The sequence below is a fragment of the Saccharomyces cerevisiae genome, chromosome XIII, assembly GCF_000146045.2.
Source record: "Saccharomyces cerevisiae S288C chromosome XIII, complete sequence".
Taxonomy (NCBI): domain Eukaryota; kingdom Fungi; phylum Ascomycota; class Saccharomycetes; order Saccharomycetales; family Saccharomycetaceae; genus Saccharomyces; species Saccharomyces cerevisiae.
In genome coordinates, this window is record NC_001145.3 from 622,234 (window position 1) to 637,101 (window position 14,868).

The 14,868-nt window shown below is 37.1% G+C and overlaps 10 protein-coding genes and 1 non-coding gene across 11 annotated transcripts, besides 1 other annotated feature; 5 read left to right on the top strand and 6 right to left on the bottom strand.

The window, feature by feature from the left end:
* Nucleotides 1-17: 17 nt before the first annotated feature.
* CTL1 (polynucleotide 5'-phosphatase) lies at nucleotides 18-980 on the bottom strand (the record flags this gene model as incomplete). Its single annotated transcript, NM_001182686.1, has 1 exon — nucleotides 18-980. The coding sequence occupies one exon, from the start codon at nucleotides 978-980 to the stop codon at nucleotides 18-20; it is 963 nt and encodes a 320-aa protein (NP_013905.1).
* A 402-nt stretch (nucleotides 981-1,382) lies between these two features.
* YMR181C (uncharacterized protein) lies at nucleotides 1,383-1,847 on the bottom strand (the record flags this gene model as incomplete). The annotated part of the gene is made up of 1 exon (NM_001182687.1): nucleotides 1,383-1,847. One exon carries the CDS (start codon nucleotides 1,845-1,847, stop codon nucleotides 1,383-1,385), a length of 465 nt encoding a protein of 154 aa, NP_013906.1.
* Nucleotides 1,848-2,298: 451 nt separating this feature from the next.
* On the bottom strand, nucleotides 2,299-2,934 carry RGM1 (Rgm1p; the record flags this gene model as incomplete). The annotated part of the gene is made up of 1 exon (NM_001182688.1): nucleotides 2,299-2,934. The coding sequence occupies one exon, from the start codon at nucleotides 2,932-2,934 to the stop codon at nucleotides 2,299-2,301; it is 636 nt and encodes a 211-aa protein (NP_013907.1).
* Nucleotides 2,935-3,577: 643 nt separating this feature from the next.
* MIN3 (Min3p) lies at nucleotides 3,578-3,664 on the top strand (the record flags this gene model as incomplete). The annotated part of the gene is made up of 1 exon (NM_001184615.1): nucleotides 3,578-3,664. The coding sequence occupies one exon, from the start codon at nucleotides 3,578-3,580 to the stop codon at nucleotides 3,662-3,664; it is 87 nt and encodes a 28-aa protein (NP_878144.1).
* A 451-nt stretch (nucleotides 3,665-4,115) lies between these two features.
* Nucleotides 4,116-4,421, top strand: SNR83. The gene has a single exon (NR_132245.1). It is a non-coding gene; the product is annotated as an SNR83 (small nucleolar RNA).
* Nucleotides 4,422-4,687: 266 nt separating this feature from the next.
* Nucleotides 4,688-5,575, bottom strand: SSO2 (syntaxin; the record flags this gene model as incomplete). The annotated part of the gene is made up of 1 exon (NM_001182689.1): nucleotides 4,688-5,575. One exon carries the CDS (start codon nucleotides 5,573-5,575, stop codon nucleotides 4,688-4,690), a length of 888 nt encoding a protein of 295 aa, NP_013908.1.
* A 380-nt stretch (nucleotides 5,576-5,955) lies between these two features.
* Nucleotides 5,956-6,552, top strand: ADD37 (Add37p; the record flags this gene model as incomplete). Its single annotated transcript, NM_001182690.1, has 1 exon — nucleotides 5,956-6,552. The coding sequence occupies one exon, from the start codon at nucleotides 5,956-5,958 to the stop codon at nucleotides 6,550-6,552; it is 597 nt and encodes a 198-aa protein (NP_013909.1).
* A 239-nt stretch (nucleotides 6,553-6,791) lies between these two features.
* Nucleotides 6,792-9,737, top strand: RTP1 (Rtp1p; the record flags this gene model as incomplete). Its single annotated transcript, NM_001182691.1, has 1 exon — nucleotides 6,792-9,737. One exon carries the CDS (start codon nucleotides 6,792-6,794, stop codon nucleotides 9,735-9,737), a length of 2,946 nt encoding a protein of 981 aa, NP_013910.1.
* A 384-nt stretch (nucleotides 9,738-10,121) lies between these two features.
* HSC82 (Hsp90 family chaperone HSC82) lies at nucleotides 10,122-12,239 on the top strand (the record flags this gene model as incomplete). The annotated part of the gene is made up of 1 exon (NM_001182692.1): nucleotides 10,122-12,239. The coding sequence occupies one exon, from the start codon at nucleotides 10,122-10,124 to the stop codon at nucleotides 12,237-12,239; it is 2,118 nt and encodes a 705-aa protein (NP_013911.1).
* A 28-nt stretch (nucleotides 12,240-12,267) lies between these two features.
* Nucleotides 12,268-12,355: an origin of replication (ARS1324; Autonomously Replicating Sequence).
* A 100-nt stretch (nucleotides 12,356-12,455) lies between these two features.
* Nucleotides 12,456-13,751, bottom strand: YMR187C (uncharacterized protein; the record flags this gene model as incomplete). The annotated part of the gene is made up of 1 exon (NM_001182693.1): nucleotides 12,456-13,751. One exon carries the CDS (start codon nucleotides 13,749-13,751, stop codon nucleotides 12,456-12,458), a length of 1,296 nt encoding a protein of 431 aa, NP_013912.1.
* Nucleotides 13,752-14,057: 306 nt separating this feature from the next.
* Nucleotides 14,058-14,771, bottom strand: MRPS17 (mitochondrial 37S ribosomal protein MRPS17; the record flags this gene model as incomplete). The annotated part of the gene is made up of 1 exon (NM_001182694.1): nucleotides 14,058-14,771. The coding sequence occupies one exon, from the start codon at nucleotides 14,769-14,771 to the stop codon at nucleotides 14,058-14,060; it is 714 nt and encodes a 237-aa protein (NP_013913.1).
* Nucleotides 14,772-14,868: the final 97 nt, after the last annotated feature.

A 14,868-nucleotide genomic window follows, 5' to 3' on the forward strand; every position in this document is an offset into this window, starting at 1 on the left:
GTATTTAATTAGCATTTTCATGTCGTTAACATGTTATCGCGTTCTGCAGCCTTACGTATAAGGTCGCTGGCATTCAAAAACGAGCACATATACTCATTAAACTTCTCCCTATCATTAGCGGAAATTGTCTCCTTGAATATAGGATCCATTTCTACCTCCACTTCATGGGACGTGTATTGATGGGAGTTCCTTCGCGTGGTAGTAACCTTTGTCAAATCCAAGTGTAAAGGCATTTTATCATTAAAGGTGTAGGTGGAACGGCTTTTGGTTCTTTGTAAAATAAAGCCATTCCTGAAAGCGGCAGAAGTTTCGTATTCAGGCACTTCAAGGCTGATGCTAATTTTAGCGTCTAATGAACTTTGAGGATAGCGAATGAGAAAATCCTTGACCCGGACCTTTTTGATGTAAGTAAGTTTAAGTTCTTTGTTTCTAAGGTCTTCCGAACAACGCCATGAAGTTAATTTGCCAACTTTCGAGGCATTGTTGCAGTTATATATAGAATCTTTCGTATACTTTTGTACCTGTTTTACTACTCTTGGGGCACATTTACTTGGATTCTCCGATTTTGAGCGGAGTAGCTCCTGGAAACTCGAGAACATTTGCTCAGGAACGTTAGACACTAAGCGGCCATTTCTGTTTTGAACAATAAAGGGCTTGTTGTGTGGTGTCATCCTGCGATGTGTCCTTTTGTCTGTTATAACACCAAATTTCATTTCGATTTCAATGTGTGATATCGACGATTTATCAATACAAGCAAGATATTTCCATGCTAACTTACAAACATGTTTATGGAATTCTGTCGCACCTCTTGAATTGTTTCTTGTGGTTTTGTATAAAGCTCTAGTTGATGTTAATGGCTTAGTGGTTTCAGAGATATGCAAGCTTCTGAATTTCGAGGCAACATTAGCGTCAGCTTTCTTTGCGCCAACATTTTCATGAGAATTTCTACTATTGGAAGGAGTCTCGGGTTGGTCAGACATATCTTAAACTTCCTATAGTGTTTTCATTTTTCCTTTTCAGTGCTTTTTTTTTCTTTCCCATTTTGCTGGTAGTCAACAAAGTTGTCTTAAGGAAAAAAAAATAAAGAAAATATTGAAAACTAATAAGTTTTTTTCCTGTAAAAGTGTATAAAATATATAGGAGATCCCGTCAAATAATAGAAAAAAAATTTTTTGCCACATATACCTGTAGCCCCAGGAATACTGAAAAAATGGAGTAAAATGAAATGAACAATTCGTCGTGAAGAATACAAAGAAATATTAAAGAAATTTCGACGTAATACATAGTTCAACCGATTAATAAGAAATACCCAGAATAATAAGAGAAAGAAAATGAAAAAAGGAAAAGAAGCCCCATGTCTGTAGTGAACGTGTTCTCGTTAGTTATTCAGAAGAAGCTGGACTGAAACTCTTCGAAGTGTAGGGATTGAACTTAACTATCTTTTCCTCTTTAGGAGTGGAGGAATACGTTTGGGAGATTTGTAACTGGGTCAATAGTGCTTGTTCCATGTAATACTTGTCAATTTCCTGGTATACCACTTGTTCTTCTGGGGTGAGCAAACTTCTTGGACAATAAAAGATGTCGTCTTCGAAAGTTTTACTGATGTTGTTTTTGTACATTATGGTGTTCATGCCGTCTTGTTGGGTAGTGAATTCATCACTAGAACTCACCCTACTGTTGTTGGCAGTGTTATAGCTGAAAATGCCCGAGTTATTTTTACTATTGGGTACCGAGGGAGAAGAATAGAATGACTGAGGGCTGGTGAGGTTGAATTCATGTTGTTGGATGCTTTCCGTAAGGTAGAGGCTTGTGTTCATTTTTGCTTCCGCCTGCAAAAGTGGAGTCATTTTTTTTTTGTTCTGAAATCAGGAGAATTAGAGTAGGGGGAAGGTGAGTAAATATAAGGGGTCGAGGAACAAAATCCTTATAAACAATCCGTAGAGTAAAACGCTGCTTGTTATCTTACAGCAATGTAATAACAAGCAAGAAAGATAAAGCAATACGAACCAGTTGCTACTTGGTGGCACAGACGTGCGAATTAATTAAGGTTGTGTGGACAGGAAAATAGCGTTTCCCTCGAAGGGTATTGTTCTTGTTCTTTTTATATTTTCGGCATTTTTATGCTCGGCATTTCCCAACAGAAGCGGATATATTTTAAGGGCGCGGAGATGAGCCAAACGGCAAGCGATATCAAAATATCTGCATAATAACGGCAATCAACGCGCACGCGAATGGCCAAGAGGGTACAATAGCAGCAATGATGCGGCTTGTGAAATGGAGGAGTGGGTGCGGTAGAGCTTATTTTTTTGCGTTTGGTGAAGCGTCCTTGGCCTGGTCAAAACTTTGCACCTTAGACGGCGATGCTGGAGTGTCACTGCTATCTGGAGGGAGCTCTACAATGTTGTGGTTTTGTATGGGAGTGTGGTTCAGGAAGAGTGGTTGCATATAGCTGTATATTGGTAGTGGAGGAGGCTGATGCGGCAATGGTATGGGAGCAGATGGCATAGGATGAGGGAAGTATGGTGGTGCGTAAAGAGATATAGTGTCTTGTGGGCTAGCAGGAGTTGATATGGGCAGATTGTATGGAACAGGCGCGGGCTGGACAACAATTCCATATGGGCGTAATTGCGGGAACATTCTTGTTGCGTTAGGGTCGTTCGCAGTGCTATTTGCGGACTGCTGCAGTCTACGTAAGGACATCAAATCAACGTCCGAATGAACAGAAGATTGATGTTGTCTTAAGTTATCGATTCTACTGAAGAATTTAAGGCAGATATTGCATTGGAATGGTTTCTCCCCTGTGTGTTTCCTGATATGTCTAGCCAAATGTTCGGTCCTATTGAAACTCATGTTACAATCAGGATATCCCACGCATCTATAATTTCTCTTGACAGAAGCGTTGTCTTTGTTCCTTTTCGGTTGTTTTCCTCTCATGTTTAACCAGTGTCATGCTAATTGTCCTGGACTATAGACGTGAGTGGGGAGGAATAGTGCTATGAAGTCGCAATTGAATCAAGAATACACGAAAGAAAGAGAAGGAGGCGTCTGTTCATATACACACAAACAATAGTTGAAATCAAGAAGATACAATGAAAGAAAAGAGAAGGAAAATAATGTTATAAACGATTGAAGGGATCCGCTGAGGAATGAAAAAAAAAAATAAGAAAGTAAGAGAAGGGAAAAAAAAAAGAAAAAAAGAAAAAAAGAAAAAAAGAAAAAAAGAGGGAATGATCGAAGATAAAAATTCTCAGAAATTTGAGAAGAAGGAAAAACTCTACTTAAATAAAGATAAACTTTTCATGGCTTGAGAGTCCGGCATCCACGTAACTTAATGGTCCGTGCGGTAACATGGCAGGGTGTGCAGGACCCTATGGCTCGAGAAGTTGCTACCGGTGTTTAATTTTTTTTTTATCTTAATATTAGGAAGAGAAAAAGCATCAGTTACGAGACTCCTGAAGGAGCGCCGGAAAGTTTCTTTTTTTTTTTTTTTTTTTTAATTTTTTTTGTGTGGGGAAAGACCGACTACCAGTAATACTTTAAAGATATTATTAAAAGAAATCCCGAAAAAAGAAAGACCATGAGAAAACCGAGTGCGTTTCATGCATGTAACATAATATTTCTTCCCCTCGTTAAGTGTGCATCAGCAACCATAATGCTGAATTAACCGCAAAGGTTACCATAAAGGATCGCATATAAACAAAACTCGCCCTTTCTCCTGCATCCCTTACCGAAAAGGAAAGTTTATATACACTTAAAGGAAAGTGCTACTGTAGGTCGTCAGGCCGTTGATGTACTGCTCTTCGAGACAACTATTGTACCTTAACTGTAAGAATTTGCTCAAGCCCTCAAAAAACACAACGTGCGGGTAACGACAACGAAGTGGGCGCAAGACAAAGATGGAATATCCTATCCGATGGGCACTATAAAAGGCGAAGGGAAAATTAGTTTTTTTTCTTGTCAAGCATTTGCCGAGCGCTTCAATGTTGATTGGTCTAGAAGTAACAATCAAGACAGATAAAGTCTAGTACGTGTGCAGGTTAATGCGCAAGTGAGAAGTGTAGATATTGTAGTTGTGATATTTACTATTCTAACTTGGCGCTATTAACGCTTTCACAACCCAAAAACATCAAGAAAAGCCTTTCAATAAATTGCTCTTCTCTTGGCGAAAGAAAGCGGGGGGCAAAAAGAATCACGGGACTTATGTTTCGGGATCTCTTTGTTTCTTCTTTTTTTCCCGGAGAATAATTTTTTAGGACCAATTACCGTAGTTGCGACTACAACAATTGTTGTTCATACCCCCACGATTTACTTTTTGAAAACTAGTTTTTGGAATAATAATGTTGTAAAATTTCCCTTTTTCCACCCCGATTTGTATTTTATTTTTCGTTACAAAATTGGGACTAATATTAAGGGCGACAGTTTTTCTTAAAAGTAAGATTTTTTACTTAAAAATTCTTGTTCTTAACGAAATTACATACGTATTAAAATTATTTATTAGATAGTCGGTATTGTCTTTTTGTGAAAAAAAAAAATTATAATACTAATTGTTAAAAAGGCAGGTATGAGGAGGGTATAGTAGGAAAGAGAAAAGACGTTACAATTTTTAGGTTTTCGGTTTTAATAGAAATTGTTTGATTACACATAATAGGAATTGGGGGGCTGGCGGGAGGGAGGCGCATGTGCTCTATTACTTTCTTGTTTCCACAACGGATGGAACAACCACAACGACAACAACAATAGCAAAGATAATAAAGCAGATGATCAAACATCTTATTTTGTTTTTTCTTGCTTTTCTGGCACTCTTAACGGCCTTGTTGGTGTGACCCACACCTTGCTCTACATCTTGCTGAGCGTCTTCGACGTTTTTGTCAATGACATCCACATTTTCTTGTTGTTCGATGACCAACTCTTCCATGTCATTGAACAATTGGGTAAGTTCAGCCATTGTTTTTTCCAACTTCAACAACTCTTGATGTCTAGCCTGTACTTCGGCCAATGCTGTCTTGGCCTCACCACGTCTATTGGCGTTTAGCAACGCTTGGGAAAAGATCTGCTGGCCATTGACATCGTTGATGGCGGCTTCCACTTCTTCGTCAGTGGCTTCCGGTTGGATAATTGTGTACTGTCTCTTCGCCTGCTCTTTGCTTTCTTCTTTGTAGTTAGAATCGATAATTCTGTAGTCTTGAATTAATTTTAAGAATTTCTGTCTGCAATTTTCAGCTTGTGCCTGTTTATTAGAGTCGTGCAATCCGTCTCTCTGGGCATCTTTGATATCCGCTTTCAATTGATACTGCAAATCTGTGGCCTGAGAGATGTAATCGTCCAAAGAACGTCTCAATTCCATCTCCTGTTCCTCACTCACTTGAGTAAGTAGGTCTTTGTGTTGCGCATCAATTTGGTTGATAATGTTTTCGTACCTGGACAAGTTAGCATTTATTGAGTTGATCTTGTTCATAAAAGCTACGAAATCGTCGCTACCATCTGAGTGACCAGTAGGAGCATTGTTCAAGTCCTCTTGCATTTCATAGTTTTCAGCGTACGGATTGTTATTCTCATAAGGATTAGCGTTGCTCATTGCTGCAATATTTGTGCGTGTATGGGCAGTTTTCAAATGTAAAGTATTACAATTCCACACTATTCCAGCTCTCTTATGGGTATATTAAACGATTTAACCTGCCAACAGCATTTATTTGTCATTTTACTTGCTTTTTTCATCCATCCATTGAAACTAAAAACGTCAAAAAAGGCCATTTCGTAAACAACGGCCGGGTGATAAGCACGTCGTTTAGGGGGGACCCTTTGCTGCCGCTTGGTACCCGGCTCGTAAGACATAAAGATGCCACATATTTACTTTTAGCTGGCTTCTTTATTCACACAGGCTACTCATAAGAGCTTCAGTAGACGCGCATCTGTCGGTTCTTCGTCAATCTATTTCCGCACATACTATTACGTACGATGGCTATTAAACCAACCAAAAGTTTTCAGAATTGTCTAGAAGCTGAAGTGCCTGGTTATAACGACTGTCCGACAGTTTTGTTTTCTATCGACCCTAATAGCGGACCTAGATCCAAATCTAAACAAAGAACGAAATCGAAAAGATGTGTTAGCGGCAGACTTGCCACAGAAGTGTTAGATCTTTATGGGAACACTAAAACAGCTACTACGCCGCCACCAGTTTTGAGGAGGCCATCTGTAACTGCTGCTCAACAAGAATCTGCCTGTGAAGGTGTGCTCGTAAAAGACCAAGGCGATAGACAGCTCCAGCCGATATTATGCAGTAAAGAAGAATTAGTGGCTAAGATCAACGACCTCTGTGTGTGTGGCTCGAAGCTCTCTTCGAAGGAGTTGGAATTTTACAAGAAAAAATTAGATTCAAACATTACCAAGATTTTACAAAACGAGCACACCAAAACAGTACTATCCCAGATTTTCAATGAAAAAGACAAAAATATGGCCGTGAAAACCATTAAACATTGGATGGTTACTGACACAACAATCTCAAATTGGTGTCCCGCATTCTTAAAAATTTTTGAAAATGCGATGCCTAATTAATCAATAATATTATTATATTTATAAATAGAAGTACACTACGCAGAACATTTTATTTTCTAAAAAAAAAAAGAATTCCTATTGAATAATTAAAAATCAAGGTTACCCGCAGTCTGCTTGAGAAATTTAATAAAAAACATGTAATCATCTCATCGCGTCGAACAGCATATAGCAATAAGGGCTCATCACCGCCTCATGTTTCTTCTTGTCATATCAGATCAAGAAAAACAAAAGGTTGGAAAATGAATGAGGATAAAGAGCAAAAGATCAACATACACGATATATTGAATACAAGACCGAAGCTCACCAAAAAGACAGCCCTAGATGTTTTCTTCGAAGATCTGGATGACAATGTAATTACTCCCATAAACGAATATGTTCTTGATTCAGGCTCATCATCATCCTCTTCCATTTATCAGGCGTTGAAGTGCTCAAATAACAATGAGTTTGTTGCAGTACTTTTACAGAAATTCCAGAATTTGCACATTCACGTACTAGAACAGCAACGGAGGCTCATCGAAAGTAAAAGTGACTTATTGCCTATCTCATTGCATGATATGAAATACGTAGACGAACTGATAAATCTTTTGATTATTCATGGTATAGATGCTAATTTGTCTCCTACGATGAAAATTCCATTCGATTCGAAAAGAATAAATACTTTCAAGAAGGGCCAAAAAAGCGCAGAATATGAAACGCCTCGATGGCACACCATAAATAACGATACTTTATCTCAAGTCATAACTGTCTTTTATAATGTTCTAACTAGTGAGAGGTCTTCTGACTACCTGAGAGAAATAATATCAAAAGGCAGTGCTTACGCAAACATTTTATTAGGTTTGATTGTGTTACATTTGCAGTTGCCTAATAGGTACTCTTCACAAATGATTACAAATCTAGAAGATACTCAAGAAACTTATACTTTGTTTGGGGTTTACACTCTACTAGTAGAAACAATTCAAGACGAAAAGGTTAGGGAGCCAATCCTTTCGAAGTTAACAACGTTAACTCTACGAAGACCGGAAAATGGTCTGATCAGCTTGATTGATTTCGTTTTGGGTGTGAGAGATGCTGAAGATATAGATATTGAAAAGTTTAACCGTATCTACCAAATTTTGATGAGTAAGCCAAAAACAATGACAAATTTGCAATACTTGACGGAACTATTCAAGCAAATTTATGATGGTCTCACCTTTGTGAACAGGCCTATCCTGGTCACTTGTTTGAACGGACTAATCCTTAAATTTTACCTGAGGAATAAGAGGATTGTTAACGATTTTTTGTTTAAGAAGGTCCGCTCCATTATCTTTAATTCCCCGTTAACTGATCATACAGCAAAGGAACTGAACGATGTTATAAACGTTCTTATATCTTTATCCAAAAATTCTTCATCGGATTTGCTGAATGATTTAGTTACTAGTTGCCCTGATGAAGACGGTACTACGCCTGGACAGTTCTTTTTATATGTATGGATATATGCTCTTTTTTTGAAGAAAAACCAAAAACTAGACCCATTAGAAATAAACAAATTGTCTATTTCAGATAATAAAAGCACAGACAGCATACATTTTCCAGAGCAATCTTCCTCAAAGTATTACGAGGTTGTATTATCATTATTAAAATCTCTAATAGTCATAACAGAAAATTTTCAATATCTAAATGTACTGAGCCTTAACTTACTGAATTTTGAGCACGAGAAATGGAAGTATTTAATTGATCTTGATACTCAGCTACCCTACATATCGGTTAAAAACACAGATATGGCAGAGTTGTTTTTCGAAAAAGGATCCAAAAACTCTCAAATTTCTGAGTTTCTTCAAGATATGGACCTTTCGATAGAATTATTTATGGAATTTTTAGTGCTGCTAAATGATGAGGAACAATCAAAGACTTTATTTTTAGATATTCTGAAAAGATGGGTCCATCATACAAAAAAAAGTGAAAAAAGATCTTCCGATAATCATAGCGGGATGCCAAGCGTTACAGATAACGCGTTAATACTCATGGACTTGAAACTTTTGGAATGTATGAACAACCGATTTAAAACCAAGATTGTTAATAAACCTAAGGACGTTCTTATTGTTATTGATCAATTGATAGATGTTGTTCAGGAAAAAGATGAAACAATACAGGAAGTAGAAGCAGATTCTGACGACGAAGTTGAAGAAGGAGAAGAAACAGAAGAATTGGATCCAAATGAAAATTCTTCCTACAAAATTATCTTGCAGTTATTATCAACCGTCCTTTCAGAATCGTCCAGTAGTATATTATTGCAAAACAGTTATATATTGAAATCCATTTCTAGAAAATTACAATCTTTCAACACTAATGCTTCCGAAATAGATGCATTATTGGCATCAATAGATAATATATTGATTAACGGACATACTACGGAAAGGAACGACAACATAGAAATTGAGATGGATGAGGAAAGGCTTGACAAAGCGATAACTAGTCTACATGATCCTTTAGTGCCCATAAAATCTTATGGTTTAACAGAACTACGTCATCTAGCTGAAAAGAAGTCTCCAGTAATTTCACTGGAAAAGGTGTTGCAAATACATTTAGATTATTTAAAGAATATGGACCCTTTCATTTATCTCAACGTTATTAAAGGACTTACAACGCTATGTGAATTAGAGCCAGAAACCATATTGCCTCTACTTGCAGAATTTTATGCTAACAAAAAAAAGAAAAACAGATTAGATGATGTGCTGAAAGTTGGAGAAGTGTTCATCAATTACATTCAACGTCAGAACGAATTGTTCCAGGGTAAATTGGCTTATCTGATTATAGATACCTGTCTTAGTATTGTGAGGCCAAATGATAGTAAACCATTGGACAATAGATGGCGTATGTCATCCATGTCAATCTTAGGTATGTGCCTTCAAATCAACGCCAGGGGTGTCTCGGATAGAATTCGCGATATGCTGGATTGTGTATTTGGAATATTGCAATTAGAACAACCACAAAATCATTTGAAGGACAAGGATGATTCTTTTTTGATGAGAAGAAGTGCCGTACACTTGATACATGATTTGTTGTACAGTACAGGATTTGATTTACTTCCCTTTGAGTACAACTACGATAAGCTAAAAACACTATTATCTTACGTTCGTGATCAAGATGAAGATTACATGGTTTGTGAACAGATTGACAAGCTTTTAACCGTACTAGATAGTTTATAACCCATTACGCATTTGATTATAATTTGCTTCTTAGGCAAAATTAATATTTACGTTCTTTTATATTCTTTCTTTTTGTATTCATAGAACAGCAGCCATTACCAATAGAAAGTTAAAATAGCCGCCGATGCATTTTATTACCCGCCTTTCTGTTTTCTGGGCACTTTTCTTTCTAGAAGGTGAAAGAACAATTTTTCTCGTTTTCTCGAACTTCCACCAAGCGTTGGGTAATGAGGGAGGAGATTTGTATAAAAAGAGTGGCATGTGAACTGCCTACCGTAAGTGACATGAACACATGCATTATATTTTTTGTGATATATTCTTTCTCTTGTTTTCTTTTTCTTGAAACGCTACAGAACCAATAGAAAAATAGAATCATTCTGAAATATGGCTGGTGAAACTTTTGAATTTCAAGCTGAAATCACTCAGTTGATGAGTTTGATCATCAACACTGTCTATTCTAACAAGGAAATTTTCTTGAGAGAACTGATCTCTAACGCCTCCGATGCTTTAGACAAAATTAGATACCAAGCTTTGTCTGATCCAAAGCAATTGGAAACCGAACCAGATTTGTTCATTAGAATCACCCCAAAACCAGAAGAAAAAGTTTTGGAAATCAGAGATTCTGGTATTGGTATGACCAAGGCTGAATTGATTAACAATTTGGGTACCATTGCTAAGTCTGGTACTAAAGCTTTCATGGAAGCTCTATCTGCTGGTGCCGATGTATCCATGATTGGTCAATTCGGTGTTGGTTTTTACTCTTTATTCTTAGTCGCCGACAGAGTTCAAGTTATTTCCAAGAACAATGAGGACGAACAATATATTTGGGAATCTAATGCCGGTGGTTCTTTCACCGTTACTTTGGACGAAGTTAACGAAAGAATTGGTAGAGGTACCGTCTTGAGATTATTCTTGAAAGATGACCAATTGGAGTACTTGGAAGAAAAGAGAATTAAAGAAGTCATCAAGAGACATTCTGAATTCGTTGCTTACCCTATCCAACTTCTAGTCACCAAGGAAGTCGAAAAGGAAGTTCCAATTCCAGAAGAAGAAAAGAAAGACGAGGAAAAGAAGGATGAAGATGACAAGAAACCAAAATTGGAAGAAGTCGATGAAGAAGAAGAAGAAAAGAAGCCAAAAACCAAAAAAGTTAAAGAAGAGGTTCAAGAATTAGAAGAGTTGAACAAGACTAAGCCATTATGGACTAGAAACCCATCTGATATCACTCAAGAGGAATACAATGCTTTCTATAAGTCTATTTCTAACGACTGGGAAGACCCATTGTACGTTAAGCATTTCTCTGTTGAAGGTCAATTGGAATTTAGAGCTATCTTGTTCATTCCAAAGAGAGCACCATTCGACTTATTTGAGAGTAAGAAGAAGAAGAACAATATCAAGTTGTACGTTCGTCGTGTCTTCATCACTGATGAAGCTGAAGACTTGATTCCAGAGTGGTTATCTTTCGTCAAGGGTGTTGTTGACTCTGAAGATTTACCATTGAATTTGTCCAGAGAAATGTTACAACAAAATAAGATTATGAAGGTTATTAGAAAGAATATTGTCAAGAAATTGATTGAAGCCTTCAACGAAATCGCTGAAGACTCCGAGCAATTTGACAAATTTTACTCTGCCTTCGCTAAGAACATTAAGCTGGGTGTACATGAGGACACTCAAAACAGAGCTGCTTTAGCTAAGTTGCTACGTTACAATTCTACTAAATCTGTCGATGAATTGACTTCCTTGACTGATTACGTTACTAGAATGCCAGAACACCAAAAGAACATCTATTACATCACCGGTGAATCTCTAAAGGCAGTCGAAAAGTCTCCATTCTTGGACGCCTTGAAGGCTAAGAACTTTGAAGTTTTGTTCTTGACCGACCCAATTGATGAATACGCTTTCACTCAATTGAAGGAATTCGAGGGTAAAACTTTGGTTGACATTACTAAAGATTTCGAATTGGAAGAAACAGACGAAGAAAAAGCTGAAAGAGAGAAGGAGATCAAAGAATACGAACCATTGACCAAGGCCTTGAAGGATATCTTGGGTGACCAAGTGGAGAAGGTTGTTGTTTCTTACAAATTGCTAGATGCTCCAGCTGCCATCAGAACTGGTCAATTCGGCTGGTCTGCTAACATGGAAAGAATCATGAAGGCTCAAGCCTTGAGAGACTCTTCCATGTCCTCCTACATGTCTTCCAAGAAGACTTTCGAAATTTCTCCAAAATCTCCAATTATTAAGGAATTGAAAAAGAGAGTTGATGAGGGTGGTGCACAAGATAAGACCGTCAAAGATTTGACTAACTTATTATTCGAGACCGCTTTGTTGACTTCTGGTTTCAGTTTGGAAGAACCAACTTCTTTTGCATCAAGAATAAATAGATTGATTTCTTTAGGTTTGAACATTGATGAGGATGAAGAAACAGAAACCGCTCCAGAAGCTTCTACCGAAGCTCCAGTTGAAGAGGTTCCAGCTGACACCGAGATGGAAGAAGTTGATTAATCTCTTTTTTCGCCTTCATGTTTTATATATTATATAAATTTGTTTACTTATTTTTACTATTTGTAATAATGATTCTGCTTTACGCGCCTTTAAAAAAGTTGGTCTTAATGTAAACATGAACCATAGCACACAATTTAAGACATCAGCTGTCAAATGACCATAAAATTGTCCTACCAGCTGTCCTTAAAGTTTAGTGTACACTTACGAATGACTTATTTACTCACCTTTGCAACTTTGTTCAATAAATTCATTGATCTTTTCAAGTTCCTGACATCTTTTGTAACTGGCATAGAGCTTCAGACTTGACCAGCCTATAGCAGCAGTACCACAACCTATAATATTGAAAATCATTCTAAATTCCGAAGGGGAGCAATTCGGCGTCCATTCAATTTTAAACTTTCTCTGTATCCATAGAAAAGCATTCAATAGAAGACCTCCTGTACATTTACCAACAAAGGGCCATAGTATCTTTTCTGCAAGAATAGCATACCAATTCCGCCTGATAAAAAATTCCTCAGCTGGAACGCTATTACTAGAGTTTTCAAAATTTCCGTGATACAAATACTTACCTCCTTTATTGATCAGCCTCCTGTAAATTAAGTCAACCAATCTTTTAAAGGTAAAATTATAGCAAAATGTAGCCAAGTTAGAATACAAAATTATTTTAGGTAAACCTATACCCTTGTAATATTTGTTTCCAGCAGTTTTTACAATACTGAGATACACCCACTTAAAGAGTATTGCATTAGCACTGACGTTAGAAATGTTGCTAAGATAATGTATGAACCCATATATTATGATCGAGGAGGTTAAAGGAATGCTTAATAAGCCACGTTCAGTTTGCGCATATACGTCCAATGCCTTTGTAGTGCTGATGTTTAACATATTTCGTAGAACATTCTCAGGGAAAAGGCAGCGTAGTTGCCATAATCCAATGTCAAAACTTGTCTTTTCAGGGTTTAAAAGAAATAAACTAGTTATCCCTAATGGTATCACGTATCGTGTAATTTTTTGCCACTGATAAAACAGGGATAGTACAGAAGACTGGATGGTTACTGTAGGTCTTTTTATGAAATTTGTTTTCTTGCATTGAGGACATTCGCCAAATTTCACTAACACATAAGGTGGATGATTATCCCGTTTGGTATAAAGAGACATTAGATTGAACACGTAGTCATTTTGAAACGGTACTGATTTTTGCCCCCAAATGGGACGAGTTTCCCATATTTCTGTAAGAGAGAAAGTCGTCATAAAATCATGGTGCCCATCAACGAGACATTTTAAACAGGTGATTATAGGTAAATCAGCATCCTTTGGTAGGTCCACTGTGTTCGGAAGAAAAAGTTCAACATGCATTTGATAGAGCCATCTTATATAGCAGCGTTTATGAATTTGTAAGTTGCAACCGCACGTGTGCTGTAGCCATGTAGAGTCATATGTGGATTCTTCCAAACATATCCAGCATATGCATCTTTTTTTTATGAGAGATAAAAAAAAATGAGGTGGGGTCATATAAAACTTGGACTATTTCCTTGGAATTTTCTTGTTTGTAAAATCAGAGCAGAGCTCTTTTATTTACTTTTGTTTTTGACGATGGGGACGAGCGATGTACTCACATCTTCGATATCACTTGCCTGAAAATATATAAATGCGTTAAACGATAGAAAATCAAAAACATCGTTCTTTTCACTAGAATATTTTAAAGTCAAAACATAACACTTTACTATTTACGTAACGAAGTCTTGTAGTTGTATATATTTACAGAGTGTAGTGCTTTAGTTGAGAAAATATGACACTCGGCTTTCCTCTTTCTTTTATTTACTGGCTTGGTTGTTGCATATCCATCATGACGTGCTTTCTTAACAAATTTTTTTTGATGTTTTTTTTCAAGGTCAAAGGATCCTCAACACCATGATCCTTCAAAAATTGATCACATTTTAGATCATTCGACAACAATTCGGATAATCGCGTTTGAATACGATCAATGAGACTTCTTTGTTTCTCCAAATTAACCTCCAATCCAGAGATGTCTAACTGTAAAAGTTGCCTCACTGTTTCTTGTGAAAAATCTTGAATGCCGTACCTTTGTTTAATCTCCAATAACTCTTTCGGCGTTGACCCGCTAGATAAAGCATCTTGGATGGTCCTAATATCACGTAAAAGGGTTGTTTTTTCATTTAGTTTATTCTCCCTCACTGATCTTTTATCCAAAAATTCTTTTGCCTTTTGGGCTTCTTCTTTTGCAACGCTTAACTGAGCTTCTGATTCGTATAATGCAAATTGTTGACCCTTGTTTCTAATAATTTCTGCAATGGCAAAAAACTTCCTCTTTGAAAGCGGCCTCGTCGCTTCTATCCTTACTAAATCACCCTCCCTTGATATTTCACCTTCATCATGCACTAAATAATCTCTTCTATGAAATAACTCCTTGTTGATTTTCTTATTAAAGACTTTTGTTTCTACACGTACTTTAACCGTCTTTTGCATCTTCCCTTGGGAGACGACCAAGCCTAAAAAATTTTGGCGAGCCATTACAGTTTAACTGATCTTGATTTGACTTTTGAAATCTCTAACCCGAATTCAACTCCCTGAGTTTACTTCTGTTTGGCCTTATTTGTGGATTTCCTCT